At 38.3% G+C, this 20548-nt stretch overlaps 1 protein-coding gene across 3 annotated transcripts in view; it reads right to left on the reverse strand.

Annotated features, from left to right (window-relative positions):
- LOC136857887 (F-box/LRR-repeat protein 20) overlaps positions 1-20548 on the reverse strand; it is a 201344-nt gene that overhangs the window by 1030 nt on the left and 179766 nt on the right. For all 3 annotated transcript variants that reach the window (XM_067136925.2, XM_067136924.2, XM_067136923.2), the window contains one exon: positions 18231-18407. In XM_067136925.2, coding sequence (XP_066993026.1) covers positions 18231-18407 — 177 coding nt within the window. The remainder of the gene's footprint in view (positions 1-18230; positions 18408-20548) is intronic.

Here is a 20548-nt window from a genome sequence, read left to right on the forward strand (position 1 = left end):
GATAGTGGTGAAACTGACTCAAATAGTTTGCATGTATGTGATAACCACGAATGGTACGATATCCTACTGCTTTTTTGAGTGGCAAATGAAGAAGCAATGGCATATATGTATGGCTACCCAACGCAGTTCACAACAAAAAAGTGACATTACACAATCGCTACATCAAACTGTATGAGCTTAGCTCCAACATTTACAACTTATTCTCAGAGACTGTTGCTGAGATAGTGAGCAGACATGGCTCACCCATCTTTCATCAAGTGTACCCCTCAGCTGTTATCAGTGTGACTCCAGTGTTGACACTGCACACATGTTCTACTGTCATTCACATAGGAATTTACTGAATAGCACAAATGAGCAGAAAAAGGAAGTGTGTTGTGGTATCTTTAGAAGTTAAAGTGAAAGCAATCAAATGGCTGGACCAGGCAGAAACTATTAAAAAAGAGGCTAGTCACTTAGGTGCCCATGATACTGGAAAAGACAGAGCTAAAATTGAAAAGTGGGTTTCAAAAAGAGAGTCAGCAAGTGGGGATGTAAGCGGAAAAGTCAAGAAAAGGGGCAAGTATGAAAATACGTCAGAATTTTTATTTCTGTGGTTTACTGAAATGACTGTGTGGTTTGGGTCACATAGCTGCCAGCTTGCATTCAGGACAAAATGGGTTTGTACCCCACTGTGGGGTGGCAGCTCAGGTGGTTTTCCAAGGTTTCTCATTTTCATACCAGGCAAATGCTGGGGCTGTTCCTTAATCTAGGCCACAGTTAATTCCATACCACTCCCAGCCCTTTCCTCTCCCATTGTTACTGTAAGACCTATCTGCACATGAAATGAAATGAAATTCATATTAAAGCCCATATTGATGACTTAATATAAGTATTATGATTCTTTGAGGAAATTCCACCTTTAATATACTATGTTTATTTTATTCCTTTCAGAACAACAACATTAATGGATTAACAGTACATGTTTTGTCTTTTTAGAGACATCTTCTGCCATACCAAGGAACATCCTCAAACAGCAAAGGTGGAACATATTAAAATACACTAAAATATTACTTACATAACACAGTCTTAATGTTGATCTAGTCTTTGGAACTCTAGTCAAATGCGCAACTGTAGTTTATGAAACCTAGTTAAAGGATGCTTTTCAAACGCCATTAAGGAACATTGAAATGTTGAAAAATTATTGGTGATATTAATCTGTCCTTAAAATCTTTTGGATTAGTTATAAAAATATTACAGTGATTAAAAACTGTTAAGCTGGAAAAAAGGGTGTTAAAATAACAATTTTCCATATGGCTGGTGGGTAGTATGATTTAACATTCTTGTTGATAAATATCTAGTTAGAATCTGGACAGGAACCTCTCTCAAAGAATAATGTTGCTTAAAAACGGAAATCTTGAGTTTGGTCGAATTGTGGCTTCATGCATTGGAATGAAGCAGTTAAATGTTCACTGAAGTTAAAAGAGGGTTTCCGGTCTATCTTTGATGTGCGGCCTTGTGTACTGAGGACAGCTAATGAAATTCAGGAAAAGAGTAACATTCTTGTTGATATAATAATTGAAAGAAATCTTAAGCAACAAACAAGCAAGTCTGCCACAACACGCAATACATGTGTGCCTCCTCGTCCTTCAACTCATTCCCCCTCCTCTTATCCACTGGATCCTCTAGTGAATATTATCTGTGAGCAGTCCCCAGTCAGTGCTAAGGTCAAAATCAAACTGGCCTGAAGGAGAGAAAAAGCAAGTACACATTTTGGCACTTTATTTTAATAAATCTGTTCCTTAAGAAAATTCTCGTTCTTACACTTGTTATTTTTGATTTCTTAGATTCCCGCTCAACATTTCTATTCTTCATTGAAGAAAAAAAACTTAAATTTTACTCTGATCCGACACTGACCGACCGAAAATATCTGACATTTCTACCTGATTTCAATTATACTCCTCCAGCCAATCATTCTTTATTCAACTCTGGACTCATTTCTAGTCAAATCAGCACTAATTTTAATCACAAGACTGGAAAATGATAAATATTTGAAACAAAATTGAACTTTTATTATATACTGTAAAATTCTTTCTTATTAGTTTTATTCTTATGTACTACTGTTTCATATCTATGTCTTATTTCTTGTACATCAAGCTGAAAACAGCCTTAACATAGGTCCAAACATGTCCTTTAGATATAATGTTTAGACAGGCCATTTAAATGGTAATATTTTATTCCTACTAAGAATTAGCGTTGCAAGGAAATTTGAAGCAAGGATTACCTGTGAATATGAAGTTTTTCTGCAAACCTGAAAATATTCCCCAGAAACTGCCACTACCTGGTAAAATGGTAGGGCATTGCATTATTTATCACCTAATACTTGGCTTGTGTCCTCACTTCACAAAGGACTGTCAAAATCCAACTTGGAAAAAGTGTTCGCTTTATGTTGCAAATCAAAGATTTAACACAGAGTGCCAAAAAGCATGATTCACTCCTCCAGACTCTCACAATAATTGCCAGGAGCACAATTGCGTTCTTTATTCAGCCTTGCAATTTGGTCATAAAGTGGGTGGCATTCTTAGCATACTCACTGTAAATAAGCATGGCACTAAGAAGGTTAAACAAACTTGATTCTCTACTCGATCCCTTTTCAGGCTCTTTTTCTACCTCTCTATCAGCAATCATTGCTCACTCAGCACAGAGATACATATGTCTTGAATTGTTAATCAAACAATGACAAAGACAGAAAGGCATATAAACCACTGACAACACAGTTAACAGTGGCAAAGCAAAGAAACCCATGCACACTTCCTCAATTGCATTACCAACCTAGTAACTGTAGGTCACACCAATGGGGGAAACATGCAGGGTAACTCTGAATATAAAATATATCTTAGTTCTCATCTGGGAATGAAATTATGCAAATTGCTAGCCTATTACACCAGAAATATATATTTTTTTTAATGTTATTTGTCCGGGGCGTCGACCTAGAGAGATCTTTTGCCCCTATACCAGAAATAAGTATATTATTTAATTATTTACTTCAAAGAGTCTGTACAGAGTTTTCCTCCATTGTTAGACCCTGTGGAATATCCATACCTAAACAAGTTCTTTCAACTCCACTTACTGGACAAATAAACAAATAAGCAAACAACAAAACAATATAATAATTAGGATCAAATGGCCCACAGTCAACTCCTTTCCAGAAGTCCGATAGCCATGGTAATACAGCAACTGGATAAACAAATTAAAAATAACATCAAAAAGGTGAAGTAAAATAAAGGCAAAATGGTACATCTCTACTGACTGGACTCACAAACCCTGCACATTCCACACCATATACCATCCTCTCCATTGACTTACTAAGGTTTGCTGATCCAGTTTTAACATTACAACACCTGCCACGTTTGTGTGCCACATTCTCCTCATATTGCAACTTTCTACTTGAACTACTTCCTTGTTACCAGTCATCATTATCTAACTTCACCTCCAAATCAATCTCTTCTCTTTCAAATATATTTAACCATACTTAATTTCATTTAAACTTCAAGCTAGTCTTCACTTTAAATTATACCATCATGTCTTACCATACCAAAATTTACCAACATTACTTCACTGCCTCCCTTTTCATCACCTTTCAATCATTCTTTTTATTTTTTAATCACTCTTAGCCACCACCACTCAAATCTCATTTAAATTTCAGGCCATATTCACTTAAATTACCATACCCATCTCTTAAACATAATCACTCATAGCAACCTTCACTCAAAATTACCACCATACTTTCCTTTCACATACAATTAACCAACAAAATCACTCATTGCCACCGCCAATCCCAACTCATTTAAAATTACCATCACTCTTAGATTTGCTTATAATTCAAATCTACTTAACTATAATCAATCTTAGCATAATCACACTTTACAACCCCACTCCGTTCTCAATCAAATTCCACAGTAAATTCACTATTCATTTCAAAATTACAATCACTTATAATTCAATATACCATACAGTAGAATTCCACTATAGCGAGTACGGTATACAACGAGAACCCTACTATAATGACAATTTTTGTTTATCCCTTCAAAACTCCTATATTAAACTGTGTATTATCCTTCAGTTACAGCGAGAGCCCTATCACTGACGCATCCTTTATTATGAGCGATTTTTCCATTACCGATATTTATGCGCCCCAGTGATTATGTTGCATGCGATCGATCACATTCGGTATCGTTTCCTCACACTGTCCCCTAGCGAGTTCTCTTGACATTCGAAGGCGATTGGTAATACCCGTCAACTGCTGTTCCGTAAAGAAAATTCAAAATGAAAGAGAACTGTTTTGCATAATAAATGCATAAATAACGTGTTCGATAACAGTTGTCAACTCCTTAAAAATAAAGGCTGAGTAAACGATCGCTTAATTTTAATGCTTAAATACTACAATTAAGTAAGAATGGAATACACCTCAAGATATGGCAGCGTGCATCATTGATTTCAGAGGTTAGTTTATATTTTCTCGAGTCTGTTAAATTTCAGAAAGGCTATTATCATATAAATTTATAGCGAGAAGGGTATTTCTCTACTGTATTCACGATAAATATAGTATTGTTAAGTTAGGTTAGGTGATGCTGTTTGAATAAGAAAACGTAAATAATCTTCTTCCTCTGCTTTTTCTCACATCCGTGGGGTTGTCGGTATGAACTGTGTCGCACATATGGATTTGGTCATGTTTTTATGGGCTTCCCTGACACCAACCCTGTATGGAAAGACATAAGTACTATTGCGTGTTTCTCTGGTGGTTGGTAATGTAGTGTGTTGTCTGAGTATGAAGAGGAAAGTGTTGGGACAAACACAAACCCCCAGTCCTTGGACCAGAAGAATTAATCAGGCGCGATTAAAATTCCCGAACCAGCCGGGAATCGAAGCCGGGACCCCCTGATCCGAAGGCCTTAACGCTAACCATTCAGCCAATGAGTCGGACAATAACAAAACTGAAATGTTTGCCACAAAATGCGATCGATCATCTTCGGTACAGTATAGTTTTCTCGCTATGTGCATTTGCGAGCTCTCTCGTCGACATTCGAAGGCGATGTTGGAGTCGATTAATATTACCCGTCGACTGCTGTTCTCTAAAGAAAATTTGAAATAAAAGAGGATAAAACGTTTTTTTAATAAATGCGTAAATAACGTGGCTGATAGCAGTTATTAACTTGTTAAACATAAAGACTGAAGTAAACAATCTCTTAATTTTAATGTTATATACTGAAATTAAGTAAGAATGTGATACACCTCAAGATAGTACAGAGTACATCACTGATTTCAGAGGATAGTTTATATTTTCTCGTGTCTAGTTAAATTTCGGAAAGGCTATTCCCATGTAAATTTTAGCGAGGAAGTTATTTCTCTACATGTGTTGGAAATTGTTTTTCATGATACATACACAGTTAGGTTAGGTGACGCCGTTTGAAGAAGAAAATGGCAATGTGTGCCACAGAAGCCTCTGAGTAATACCGTATTTCTCCGAATCCTAGACAATTTTTTTCTCAGAATCTCATGTGAAAAATCAAGGGTGGTCTTGCATTCGCAGCCTAACAGTAATGAACACCAATGACAACTACTGCAGTAACCACACTACTTCTTTTCACCCCTGCACGCACGCACACAAAACTTGTTGACAGTAAACGATCATTTATTATACATTGCTAGCCGCGACGACCGGTTGTCACAGTGGCTATGTGTAACGTCACTGGATCTCAGGAAATATTGAAGAGTAAATTACATTCTATTAGCCTCCACATAATCGTTTCGCAGAATGGCGTCACAAAATGCGAGCTTTCAAATTCTTAGAAAGGCCATGACTACTCAGTAGCAGAGTTATAACGCGTCTACTGTACCTGACGCTTAGTAAAATCAAGTTTTATAGATAGCAGGAATATTTTCGCGATGGTTTGCCGTATTGTAAAGATATGTGGAACAGTTATTGCCAGCAAATTTTCAACAGGTTCTCATCGATATTATGATGCCAATTTTAAGTAAGTGGTTCTTAAACACTCGGAATTGTAAAATAATTGCGCAGCCGCAAGAAAATATGGCATAGACCTAACTAAAGCCAATATTCGGCGTTAGTGTGAAGACAAAGATAGCTTAAATATGCGTACTGCACAAAAATGCATTCAGTGGTCCGCAACATGGACGCTGATGAAATTGTGAGGTATGTGCAGGGGCAGAATTGCAACACCACAGCGCAATAAACTCGTTCGTTGACCTTCGCTAGCCACTGAAGTTGGCCAAACCTGGCAAGTGAGACGTGCGTGTAGTGGCAGCCAGTTATATCAGACGCTGAGTGAAAGTAACAGTTTTATAGTAAGCAAGAATATTTTCCTGATGGATCATCATATTGTAGAGACACATGGAGTAGGTACTACCGGCAAATTTTCAACGGGTTCTGTTCAATATTATAATGCCAATTTTAAGTTAATGGTTGTTAAACCCGCTGAAATAAAGAATAATTGTGCAGCCGCAAAAGAATATGCCATGACTAAAGCCAATGTTCGGCATCTAAAAATAGTCTAAAATGCGTACTGTATAAGAAAGGCATTCATATGATTGTACAAAGCACTTTTTAAGACATTTAAATTTTTTGAAGGAAAAGGTGTGGGTCATCTTGGATTCAGAGCAATACTATCATTTTTTCAGAATGAAATTAAACTTTCACTTTCATGTAGTATTGGATTTCAAAAAATAACAAACAAGTAAGCCATAGTGTGGATATTTTCCACAAAAATGCAAGTTGTGAACAAAATGACTGCTGTTTCATACTGATTTTTGTGTGTATGGGGGTTTTCACAACTTATACAAAAAATTGGATATAACGACAGTTCATAATAGCAAGTAAATTTTTCGCTATGGATTCTCGCTATAACGGACTTCTACTGTACTTAACTATAATAATTACTCTTGCCATAATCCAACCAAACAACCAACCCACCATCCTGACCAATCTCATTTCACCAACTCAACCTCTTATTCCTAATCTCTCTTACCTTCACAATTCACTATTCACTTCAAAGACAATTAACAAGCACACCTTAGCATATACCGTCAACTAAACCTCTTCCTACTTAATCTTTTTCACCTTCCATTAATTACCATCATTTTTTTATATCTCACCGCATCAACCTCAATCATAATCACTCCTACCTTCACTTATAATTCAAATATACTCAACTATCAAACTCCACATTAAATTCACTATTCATTTCAAATACAATTAACATACTCTAGCATCAACCAAACAAACTTCTTAACACCTTCCACTCTGAATATTTACAATGACCACTCTCTTATTAACTTAATCACACTCCACATATAACTTCCTCCCTCTTCACCTTAACTTACCATTCCAATATACTTCAGTCACACCATACCTTCCAATCTAATTACAGTGGAACCTCCATTCTTCGTTTTTGGAGGGACCACGAATAAAAAACGTACAACATGGGAAAACGAAAAATCCGGGAATGAATGAAAACCATCAACAATTTGGCTAAACATCACAAAAATGAAATACGTATAATTAGAATCTTACAAACCCTCCCAAACCAAACCAAACCCCCAATGGGCCTTTGTCTGCCAAGCGACTGCTGTTCAGTCCGAAGGCCTGCAGATTACGAGGTGACGCATGGTCAGTGTGACGAAGCCTCTCAACCGTTATTACTGGCTCTCTAGCCATTAGATGGCTCCTCAATTAAAGGTAATTAAGTAGGCTGAGTGGACCTGAAATCAGCCCTCATATCCAGGTAAAAATGCCCGACCTAGCCGGGAATCAAACCCAGGACCTCCGGGGTGAGAGGCAGGCAAGTCAGACCGCAAGACCGGCTTCAAACATTATTTACCGGCATGCAAGTTAAAAATTTCATTACTTTATATTCAGTTTTACCAGGGAAACTTTGTCAGTTTCCCGTGAAAACTTCGAAAAATCTAATAACGCCAAGCCAAACAACAACTGACTGCAAGTAGTTTTTAATTCTCTAATCTGATACAATAAAGCACATTAGATACAAAAGCGCCCAGCATGATGGCAAAATCCCTTCTTTTTTATCTTCCAAGGTAAGAATTCAGGTCGTAATTGAAGTAGTCCAAGGTAGCGCAAGGCATGAGTATTGAATAGGTTATCTGTTACAGTGAAACTCGGTTAAGAAGTTCCCGCATAAGAAGTTTTCCCACCTAAGAAGTGTGATAATCTTGGTCCCTTGATCAGCTGCATTAAGATATATGTATATTTTTCCCATTTTTAAAGTGTTCTGTTGTAAATATATTTCCCGGTTAAACAGTTCAGATTTTAGAGCCCCTTGAGATAGAAAACGTCCGCTCAAAGCAGCCCATGGTTAGAACCCTCTAGCCTCCGCGCAAGTTGCACCCTGTGTTAGACCGTTCGCGTGCTCACAGTGTGTCTCTGGTGTCATGGAACCTGTGCGGGCTTGCCAAGGCCATACAACGTCACGCTATGACAACATGGACACCAGATGCTCACTCTCACCTTGTGGAACCCATCAGTCAAAATTTCCACCCCACCGTTCCATCTAGCGGAATAGAATTGAACGGGATTCTACGTGGGAAATATACAGCACACAATGGATGCTTTGATAAAACTTTAATGCAATAATTTGCGGGCCGCGACAGGGTGAAGTCGTTAATCGAGGTGGCCTGAACATCAATTAAAAACCGTAAAGTGTATTTGTCCACAACATTACTGTTAATCTACCACAAAATTTAATATTCCAACCTGTTTGATTTTTCATTCCCTTGCTTATTTCCTTCCAGGCATTCTCTCTTACGTTGTTGTTGCAATAATACTTATGGGTCTTGCCGTAGAGGAAATTACGTTTTTGAACTATACTGATAAGATTTTCCGTGTCCATTATTAGTGAGGAGAACAAAAACAACTTCCCGACTCTATGCAGGAAACAGCCGACTTGCCAGCAGCCAGCTGATAAACATGCACCCAAACAGACGGCCGAACGATCCCGATCATTTACGAAGTTGAAGGAATGTTGATAGCCAACTGGGTGTTGGTGGGAGGCACACAGAGGCATTGCAATACCACATGTTGGCGTAAAATTTGGAAGTTATTTTTAATTTTACCTTTATACGAGCTAAATATTGTATTATCGTGTCACTCCTAATTATTACATCGCATTACTAGAACATAGCACAAGGATGAGGAAGACATGAAATAAAATTCTCACGGGGAAAGAAACTGTTTACGTTTAGATGTGCTAGCGTTGCTACTGCGCCTTTATCACTCCCACATAATACCCCAGATACTTTTCCATGCACTCATTTCTGCAACTTCGAACCTGTGTTTCTTTTCTTCATTACCTATAGCATGAAGAGGATTGAAGTGCAAAAATAAACTCGATACTGGCTTGGCCATGCGGTACTTGTGAAACAGCCAGAAACTACGCTCGTTGCCGTGACAACCAGTAGGAATGCAGGGGCGATTTAGGCCAAGGTTCCAAGAATCTCTAAGAATAAGTTGCCAGATTTCCCATTTGCTGCCGTTATCCTTGAAGCAGCTGTCGGGGGTGTAAGGAAGATAGAAAGCACATGCTAACAAACTGTAGTACACATCTTGTCTTTGCGTCTTGTAAGCCTAAGCTACGGATTGCCAAGCATAGTGTAGCGTCGTAATTAGTATGAATAGGAGTTGCTGAAGTTAGTTGTACTTGTAATATCAATGTACAAATGTTTTAAGTGAAAATGAGTGGAACTCAGAGGAAAGAGATCAAGCGAAAGGCACTAACAATGAAAGGAAAAGTGGAGATTATAAGGAAAGTGGGGTCATCTACACTTTCCCGTGTTGCTTTGGCAAAGGAGCTGGGGTTGCCGCTGTCTACTTTGAACGGCATTATAGCGAAGAAAGAAGAGATCTTTGCTTCTGCAGGGAATACTTCAGCAAATTGTAAGGAAGTTAAATCTGAAAAGTACGATGAAATACACTGAAGAAAATTGAAATTGCTACACCCAGAAGGAGTGGTGCTACATTGCTGCAATTGAATATACAGGACGAGTGTTCGGTTGTGATTGGATGATTACACTTTCAGGTACAATCAATACAGGATGTGCCCACCACGAGCTGCAATACATTGATGAATTTGTCACGGTATGGAGTCAATAAGGCCCTGGATTGCTTCCTGAGGATTTGTGGCCCATGCTTGCTGCACTGCATGGGTCAGTTGTTCCAGAGTTGTGGGTGGCTGAGGACGGTTGGCCAGTTGTCGACCCAGCATGTGCCACGCATGCTCAGTAGGACTGAGGTCCAGGGATCTGGCAGGCCATTCTAAGGTTGTGATGTCGTGAAGAGCTTCTCTGGAGATGCATGCAGTGTGAACCCGGGCATTGTCCTGCTGAAACATTCCACTAGCAATGTTCGCCATCATAGGGACAACCACTGGATTGAGCTCCCTATCAACGTACTGTCGAGCAGTCATAGTGCCCTCAACAAGCACTAATTGTGATTTCACAATAAAGGCAATAGCTCACCAGACCATAATGCTTGGTGTTGGACCTGGGTGCCTCTCGACAATACGATCTGGGCGGCCCCTCTCCCCGGTACGTCGGTGCACATGATTCCGGCGATCACTGCGGGCAAGACAGAAGCGCGATTCATCACTAAAGACGACCCTATGCCATTCGTCGACCCACGTCGATCTTTCTCGACACCAGGCCAGTCTTACACGTCGCTGTTGTGGGGTCAATGGAACACCTTCTGCAGGGACACGGGCTCGTAAGCCAGCTGCACGCAGGTGATTACCAACTGTTTGTTGTGTAACATGGGGTGCCACAGCTGCTCGAATTTGCGCTGCTGTTGCATAGGGTTCCATCAGGGCCATCTGAATGATGCGGTGATCCTCTCTCACAGTGGTCTGTCGTGCTGGGCCTGTGCCAGGTCTATGAGTGTGGGTACCTTCATTTGACCACTGCTGCCATACACGTTGCACCGTAGATGCCTGTCGGCCAACACGTGCAGCACCAGTCCTTAGCAATAATCCAGCCTCACACAGCCCAATTATCCGAGCCCCCTCAAACGGCGACAGTTGTTGATAGCATGCTCTTCTCTGTCGTCGAGGCATGTTTGACGAGAAACACTTCACTGCACAGACTGCAAGTCAACTACGCTACACCAGAGTCCGTATACTGGAGTAGATCTCCGCGACCAATCACGTGGGGAGACCTGTGGCAACAATCCAACGGGTCTGAAACCTTGATCGTTTACATACCTACAAGGCATCGTTCGATATCTTGAAAATCAACACAAACGACCAATGCCTTCATGTTGTTGCAATTTCTATTTTCTTAAGTGTGGAACAAGCTCTGCTAATATGGTTTAAACAGCAGCGAAGTTTAAACATACCTTTCAGTGGGACTATTGTGCATAAGAAAGCCGCATGCAAATTAAGGATACCTTTCACCGTGTCGAACGAATGGCTGGACCGCTTTAAAAGTCAAGCCGGCATCGTTTACAAAACAATTTGTGGCGAAGCAGAGAGTGTAAGTGTGGAGGAAAGGGAAGCGTAGAAGGAAATGGTTCTGCCTGCTAAAATAAGCAAACCTTGTAACGTTTTTATATATGTTCCCTTCCCTTATCAAATCTATATATATATAAAATAACTTGTCCTGACTGACTGATTCATCATCGCCGAGCCAAAACTACTGGACATAAAGAAATGAAATTTTGGGGATATATTCATATTAAGATGTAGGTGCTCGCTAAGAGAGGATTTTTGGATATTCCGTCGCTAAGGGGGTGAAAAGGGGGGTGAAATTTTAAAATTAGTGTATCTATATCTCAAAACTTTAAAAGTTTACAGATGTAAAAATTGGTATTTAGAATCCTTTAAAAATAAGGAAACACGTATTTTTTTGTTTTCAGAAAGTTCCAATAGGAGGGGTGGAAAAGGGTGAAAATGGGGAAAAATGGGTTGAATGCCTTTAATCAGGATACCGGTACTTATATCTCAGAAACCGAAGATATTACAGACCTGAAAATTGGTACTTTTGATCTCCTTTAAAAATAAAGAAACACGATTTTTTTTGTTTTTGGAAAATCCAATTAATGCGATGGTGAAAAGGAGGTGAATTTTTAAAATGAGTGAATCTATATCTCCAAACTTTTAAAGTTTGCAGATGTAAAAATTGGTATTTAGAATCTTCATTAAAAATAAAGAAACACGTATTTGTTTGTTTTTGGAAAATCGCAATAGGAGGAGTGAAAAGGGTGAAAAATGGGTCGAATGCATTTCATGAGTCTACAGTACTTATATTTCAGAACCTGAAGATATTACAGACCTGAAAATTGTTGTTTGGGATCTTCTTTAAAAATAAAGAAACACGTATTTTTCTGTTTGTGGAAAATCCAATTAATGGGGGGGGGGGGGTGAAAAGGGGGGTGATATTTTAAAATGAGTGTATCTATATCTCAAAACTTTTAAAGTTTTTAGATGTAAAAATTGGTATTTAGAATCTCCTTTAATAAAGAAACACATATTTTGTTTTCGGAAAATCCCAATAGGAAGGGTGGAAAAGGGTGAATAATGGGTTGAATGCCTTTATTGAGGCTACTTATATTTCAGAACCTGCAGATATTACAGACCTGAACATTTGTATTTTGGATCTACTTTAAAAGTAAAGAAACACGTATTTTTTCGTTTTTTGAAAATCCAAATAATGGGGGGTGAAAAGGGAGGTGAATTTTTAAAATGAGTGTGTCTACAACTTAAAATAAAATTTACAGATGTAAAAATTGGTAGTTAAAATCTCCTCTAAAAATAAAGGAATACGTATTTTTTTGTTTCCTGTAAATCCTAATAGGAGGGGTGTAAAAGTGTGAAAAATGGGTTGAATGCCTTTAATGAGGATACATATATCTCAGAAACGAAGGATATTACAGAACTGAAAATTTGTATATGGGATCTCCTTTAAAAATAAAGAAACGCGTTTTTTAGTTTTTGGAAAATCCAACTAATGGCGGTTAAACAGGAGTGACAAATTGGGGTGAATTTTTTGAAAGACTATATCTACAGATTATCTTGGAAACGTAAAATGTTACAGACGTAAAAAGTGGGTGTTTGGAATCTCCTGTAAATGTAAAGAAACAGAGGTGATTTGTTTTTGGAAACTCCACTTAAGGGGAACTCAAAAGGGGTGAAATTTTAAAATGAGAATTTTTACAGTATATCAAAAAAAAAAAACTTAACATGTTACAGAAGTGAAAAATTGTATTTTTTATCTCTATTAAACATAAAGAAACGTGTATTTTTAGTTTTCGTAAATACCACTTGGGTGGAGGGGGGGTTAAAGTGACTGAAAATGGTGTTGAATTCTTTTAATTAGGCTACTGATATCTCAAAAATGAAGATGTTACAGACGTGAAATTTGATATTTGCAATCTGCTTTAAAAGTAAAGAAACACGTATTCTCAGAAAATCCAATGAAGGGTTGGGTGGGGGGGGGGGGGTGAAAGAATTGAAAAATTGACTTAATTGTATGAGAATACATACATCTAATAAAAACTAAAGTTGTTACAGACGTGAAAATTCGTATTTGGATCTCCTTTAAAAACAAAGAAAAACGCGTTTTGGGAGGAAACCATCTTGGAGGGCGGGAGTGTAAAGGAGTTGAATTCCTTTCATGAGGACACATAAATCAAAAACTGAAGAAGTTAGAGTCGTGATAATTGGTATTTAGAGGATCCTTTACTATTAAAGAAACAAGTATTATTTGCGGGAAAATTCACTTAGGGGGGGGGGGGGGGGATGGGAGTAGTGCGAAATGAAATGAAGAAAGTAAATTATTTTTATGGGGATACTTATATCTCAAAACTGAAGGTAATAGACGTGAACATTGGTGTTTGGAATCTCCCTTAAACATATAGAAACAAGCCTTCTTTTAATTTTTTTGGTGGGGGGGGTGGTAAATAAACTTAACGGCGGTAGGGTGTAGAAGGAGGTGAGACCAATTGATTTTACTGTTATTAATGTACTTATAAGGATCCTCCGTTGCTCAGGCAGCAGCGCGCCGGCCTCTCACAACTGGGTTCCATGGTTCAAATCCAGGTCACTCCATGTGACATTCGTGCTGGACAAAACGGAGGCGGGACAGGTTTTTCTCCGGATACTCCGGTTTTCCCTGTCATCAGTCATTCCAGCAACACATAATAATAATAATAATAATAATAATAATAATAATAATAATAATAATAATAGTAATAATAATAATAATAATAATAATAATGTTCCGGACCGTCATCAAATGTGCGGACCGCGCTGGAAACGGCTACTGGACGGGTAATGACTAAGAATGCAGTCCGGCCGCCGGTTCAGTGCCGCCAAGGCACCCAATATAACACCACGCCGGATCTCCTGAAGGATTTTATCCATATTAAAAATGATTATAGGAAAAGATGGCAAAGATTTACGTACACAACTGACCGGGAAGAATACCTGAGCCTAGCCCGGGAAGTACGAACTCGATTGCTGGAAAGGAAGATTGAAAAATGGGAGGAAACGTGCCGTAAAATAAGAGAAAACGAGTCAGATCGGGAATTTTAGTGGATTCTCGCAGAAAACGAGTCAGATCGCGAATTTCGGCGGATTATATATCTAAAACAGTAAGCATTCAATTATAAATTTAAGTATAATACCGTAGCGAAGCACGGGTATCTTGCTAGTATATTTATAATATGAGATGTTCAATTATTATACTTTATCTCTAAAAATATTGTCATGATAATAAAATTTTTATATTGTGGCTTTCTGTTAGCAGCTCTTATATATTGGCCTATTTCTGTATTGTTCACAAACAAGGAAATCTTTTGGCTGTGTTTTTCACATGTATTTCAAAGTACAGAAGTTTTGGGGCATTAACCCTTTTAAGAAGTTTCCTGCTTAAGAAGGTGGTTGTTTTTTTTTTTTTTTTTGTTTTTTTTTTGTAGTCCCTTGAAAAACTTCTTAACATAGTTTCACTGTATTTCAATTTAATTGTGATACAGTTCAATATGGAACATCATGAAATTTTTATCTTTAAATTCAGGTAGAGCTGTCGAAATGCGCTGTCTCTTCTTCCAATTTTTGTGGCCACACTCTGCTTTATGATTTCCGAGGATTCTCTAAACAATACCACCCAAATGTGATGCTAAGATAGTTCCTTATGCAAGTTCATCGCAAATTATCGTAAAAAATTCGCTAAAATCTGTAAGTAATCCGTAGCCGCCCTTTCGTGAGATACTGTACAGTTTCTTGAGAAACACCTGATCGAGAATTTTGCATTGACGGGACTGAAATTTCTGGATGGTTGATCTGGTAAATAGTTACTTTGAGGAACGGATAATGCAGGATTTTTACAACGTGGTGTAATTAGGATGCTCGCGGGACTACATAATTTGAACGCATAATCCGGGAAAACGTAGTTTCCAGGAATGGATAATCGAGGTTCCACTGTATACATAAACACCATTACCTAGCTTACTTACTAATACTACTTGACCTTTTACTTCTCGTTACTATGCCTAATTCACTTTTACCTTTCTTAACCCATACTGCCTTTAAACTCAAGCTTCTCCCTTTAATCATAGTTCCTCTTACTTCTGCTTCCTCCCTCAAACCATTATTTTCACTATGCGTATGTCTACTTGCCATTTCTTGTATTTTTCCCCCCACCGGCCCTTCCTGTATCCTCATTTCTTTTCCCGCACTGGCCTCCAGCCTCAGTTCTTATCCTGCTTCCCTGATTCCATCTAAAACCGCTTCTATGATTTCACTCTTATTCGGTGCTCCTCTCTTTCTATTACGCACGTCCTCTCTGGTCCTACTCATTTCTTCCTGCTTCACTCTCTTCCAATGCCTGAAGTTTTGTCACTGTCCAACTTAGAGTCCATTTCCCATTGGTTACCACCAGTATCTGGCCCCTAATATGCACCCTCAACCCTTGCAGTCTTGTTCTCACTAGACGTTTCTTTAAAATTAGATGTTTCTTTAAAATTTTGTAATTCTTATTCCCATCTCTTCCCATATCCCTCTTAACCCTATCTGGCCCTTAGCACCCGACTGTTCATTTAGCCTTCCGGTCCTTAGCGCCCAAAAGCGCCCGGTTGCATTATCTGCATTCGTCTGCGATCTGTGCGATAGTTTTTTTTTATTTTTCTCATCAGAGAAGTGTTTATAAGGCATTTATGAACACGCAGTGCAATCTACAAGTCTTAGGGAATAAAGGAAGAGAGATAATCTGTCTTGACGTTGCCTAGGCAACGGTCTTGAACTTCCGCGAGCGCGGGTCAGCTGTTTCGTCCGTAAACATGGCAGGATTTAGTATCGCGTATATTGAAACTGAGCTGAATATGGGTGAAAAAAGTTACACAGAATCCTTGAGTAGCAGTGCAGGTGAATTTTTAATGAGTGAATAATGTATCAACGAATTTTAGTGATAACAGTGATATGAATGAAAACTAATCAATCGGACCTGATGGCGATGCCAAGGCAATTCAGGTAACACAAATATTACGTTTCGTTACTCCGAATGATTAAATGGATGATGTTGAACCTGAGCATAATTCGGAAAGAGTATTAGGGGAAAAAGATTGTTTTTACGTATGTTAGGAGGAGAAAAACTGTGTCCAAAACAGTGACATAGCCTACTGCACATATAACAATGCAGCCTTCAAACAGTCGCATTCCTGTAAGATAAAAACAGAATGGGAAGACCCTTGCCCAGATGAAATAAAATCTTATATACATGGGCATCATTCCACTTCCAAAATCACGTGATTATTGGTTTTGAGGGATTCAGACAACATGGAAACGTGACAAATGCAGACTGTCTCTGTGTCGAGTATCACGAGGAGGGGGGGAACACATTATGACTCAAACAGAGAAATGGATGTGATGGTATATTTTCTAATGTTATTGAAAATTTGAATTCATTGTGACCAATAGTTTTTACTGTATTTAACTTTTTCTGAAACAATACGGTCTGTTTCAGTTTTTGCTGAATAATAGGTTGAAACCTGGGGATAAGCGGAGTGCAAATCCGGGCGGGAAAGGGTTAATCCACATTTTTTCACTCTGCAGATTTCCGGCGTTTCTTGTCACTATGTCCGCCATCAATGTGGATAGCAGCGTCACTTTTATAAGTCTGCTTCCTCTCACCTTATCTACTCTCCCAGCATAATTTATATCGACCTCAATGAAATTAATTTTCATTTTATCTTGAATGATAACTACCACTTTATAAATAATCTCCACTTTAGCTTCTGCCTATTCTTCCTGCACACCGTAAATAAATATGGCATTCTTCCTACGTTCTTGACTGTTGGCTGCTATTTCTTTTTTCAGATTTAACACCTCCTCTTCCATATTTTTTATTTTCTGCCTTAGTGACAAACTTTCTCTCTCACTGTTTTCCATTTTGCTTTAGTTTCTTTCGTGTTTTCCTGAATCCATTGACTCGTCTTTTCATGCACCTTAACTTGCTCCTGTATCATATGTTTTAACTATTCAAACAGGCAGAGCTCCTCCACTACCTCCTTTACCACCTTCCTTATGACTTTTATGTCCTCCCAGCTCATGTTGCCACTGCTCTGAGGGCCTGGACTTACTTCCATGCCTCCAATAACCAGTAGCACAATGACCACCGCTGCCACCAACAGCATCTCACCCGTCAATCCCATCTCAACTTTACCTTCCTTTCTTTTGGTTGTTCCCTTCTTCATTCTTCCCTGCCAACTTCCTATAACGACCCGATATTGCTCTATACCAATCATCTTCCTCGTCACACTCCTCCCTCCTCTTACTTCACTCCACTCAACCGGCACACTCAAAACGGCACGTCAGTTAGCGGTACTTGCTTAGGCTAGACTGACATGAAATAAGTATAATATATTTCTGCAGTTAACCACTAAAAAGCAACCATACACTTTTGACATTAACGTGTTAAGCTCTACTATATTAGGTATATAGCAAAAAATATTTACAGTGCTCAATTAGTATTTGTCACATCTTGGAATCTAAATAGCCATTAAATAAAAAGCCACAAATATATGACGGATAGAAACCACATGAGCAAAATCTTATCCAAACTTTATTAAAGGTTACTTCAAATTGTGTAAAATAGTGGATTCCAGAAAAAATGTGTAATAAAAGCAGAAATTACATATTTTCTTAAAATATTTTCTGTAGAACATTTACAGAACTTACCTATCTCAACAAGACCATTAAAGAGACGATCATCGTCATCATCAACATCATCTGACGGTGGAAAGTAAAGGTCATCTTCGAAGTCTGGTCGTAAATGTGCCAAACAGAGATTGCGGAAATCCAAACAGAGTAGTGGAGGAACCTCCTCATTAAGAACATCACTAGTTATCTTAGTTCCTGTAAAAAGAGAGAAGAAAATGCTGTGCATTTGAAGCAAAACTAAGTACAATGACTATCCAACATTTAATCTTGCTCAAATGGACAACAAATAACAGCTCCTGTGCTGAAGAAATTTCAGTACTTCAAAGGAAGTTCATGGAATATTCATGCAAAGAAATTAATGCTCTGAGTCACATTCCAGTTTGGACTGAAATCTGTGCCAATCACTCTATGACTTTTCTTTGCAACCATTCAAGTTATTTGTGAGCTTGACTTTGCACGAGATTCGTTGACTTTCAACATTAATTTGGTATATAGGCCTAAATGGCAAACAGCTTGCACAGGTTATTTTCCTACTTAAGAAAAGACAGTTTTTTTCTCAAAACAAAAAAGATAAACAAAAGGATGTTATACATATTTTTGTTGTAAAAACAAAGAACATTATAGGTTACAGAGGCCAGACCATACCATTTATATCAAAAAACTATAATCATGTAAACTGTCCAAATTTCACTTGAATCTAGCTAGCACTGCGATATTTGGAGCGTAATGTCAGAGATAATCATGTAAGATGGAAATGCTCCTCTTTCTTCACTATGCAGTGCTGGTGTAGCTCTATAGTCATCAGCTGACTCTGAACATGTGTTTGTAAATGGGATTTGATGAGACAATTTGGAATTTTTAGTTTAAATAAATGATTTAAATCAGTGTATTCATTATTGTGGTGGTTCAGGACTGTGCAATCTGTTTACTGATGCAGAATAAGATATAGTGTTCCTTGTTTTGAAAACCTGTGAAAAAATACATAGGAAAAATTTTACAGTTAGTTATGATGTAAGGACATTATTTCAGAATTGGGTTCATCAGTAACTTAATATCTCAAACATTTGGGCCTAGTTCAGCTAAGCATTATTTCAGTTCACCACGAAATCAAACTCAGCTGCAGTTAGGAGATATAACCTTGAAAAACTAATTGTCAACTGTTTAGTGTATATACTACGTAATATCAACACATTAAACCTCTGCAGGCTGCCACATGATTATCATAAATACACGCCATGAACATGTAATTGCTACGTAACCACTTAATTTAAATGTTAAAATGCTCAACTTAATTGTGAATCTTGCTAGCACTTCACCCTGGCAGTCAGTTAACTGGACACCTTGGACATTTTCAGAGTATGTTCTGCAGGTTGTACAAACTCACATTTCTTTCATTGCCAGTACTCCTTTTATTCTTAAATATAATCTGCATCTTATGTAGTGGAAAATAACTTTTGGAACCAAGTGCTGGGCAAGTCCACTATAGCAACTTTTTTTTTTTGCTAGCTGCTTTACGTCGCATCGATACAGTTAGGTCTTATGGCGACGATGGGACAGGAAAGGGCTAGGAATGGGAAGGAAGCGGCCGTGGCATTTGCCTGGTGTGAAAATAGGAAACCACGGAAAACCATCTTCAGGGCTGCCGACAGTGGGGTTCGACCCACTATCTTCCAAATACTGGATACTGGCTGCACTTAAGCGACTGCAGCTATCGAGCTCGGTCTACAGCAACTTAGACTTAGTCCATAAGAAACAGTAATTAAAGTTAAGCTGTGTAGGCATTCTTAAAATATTTCTCCCCATAATGATCCTAGTACACTAACATTTCTCACAACTTCCTCTACATGAGAAGATATCAATAATAATTCATTTGATAGGTAAATGAGATAGTTGGATGATTTGCTATGTTTTTATGGACCTGTTAGGGCTGAAAGCAGACTGCCTTTTTCCTCCTCTGGATTGTTTTGCATTGAACCAACATGCTGCACAGTCGGTTACTTTGCTTGCATGTTCAATAGTACATCTACAGAAGTTATGAATTACACTCACTTCTGGATTGCTGAAAGAAGCTATTGGTTCATCTCCCAAATGGATAATGATGGCTGATCAAAGGTAAACTTTAGTTTAAAAATGTTACAAAAGTTTATTGAGATCAACCTATTCAATACAGTCGAGTTCTTAAAATTAAGATTTACATCTTGTTATACTAATTTGATGGGACATGTTTTGCCCATTGTATGGGCATCATCAGCCGTACCCTCACGCCTAAGAAACAAAGATCAGGATCCTGATTGCTTTGTTCAAAATGTTATATAGAGAAATGTGAGTATTATAAA

The sequence above is a fragment of the Anabrus simplex genome, chromosome 1 (assembly GCF_040414725.1).
Source record: "Anabrus simplex isolate iqAnaSimp1 chromosome 1, ASM4041472v1, whole genome shotgun sequence".
NCBI lineage: Eukaryota > Metazoa > Arthropoda > Insecta > Orthoptera > Tettigoniidae > Anabrus > Anabrus simplex.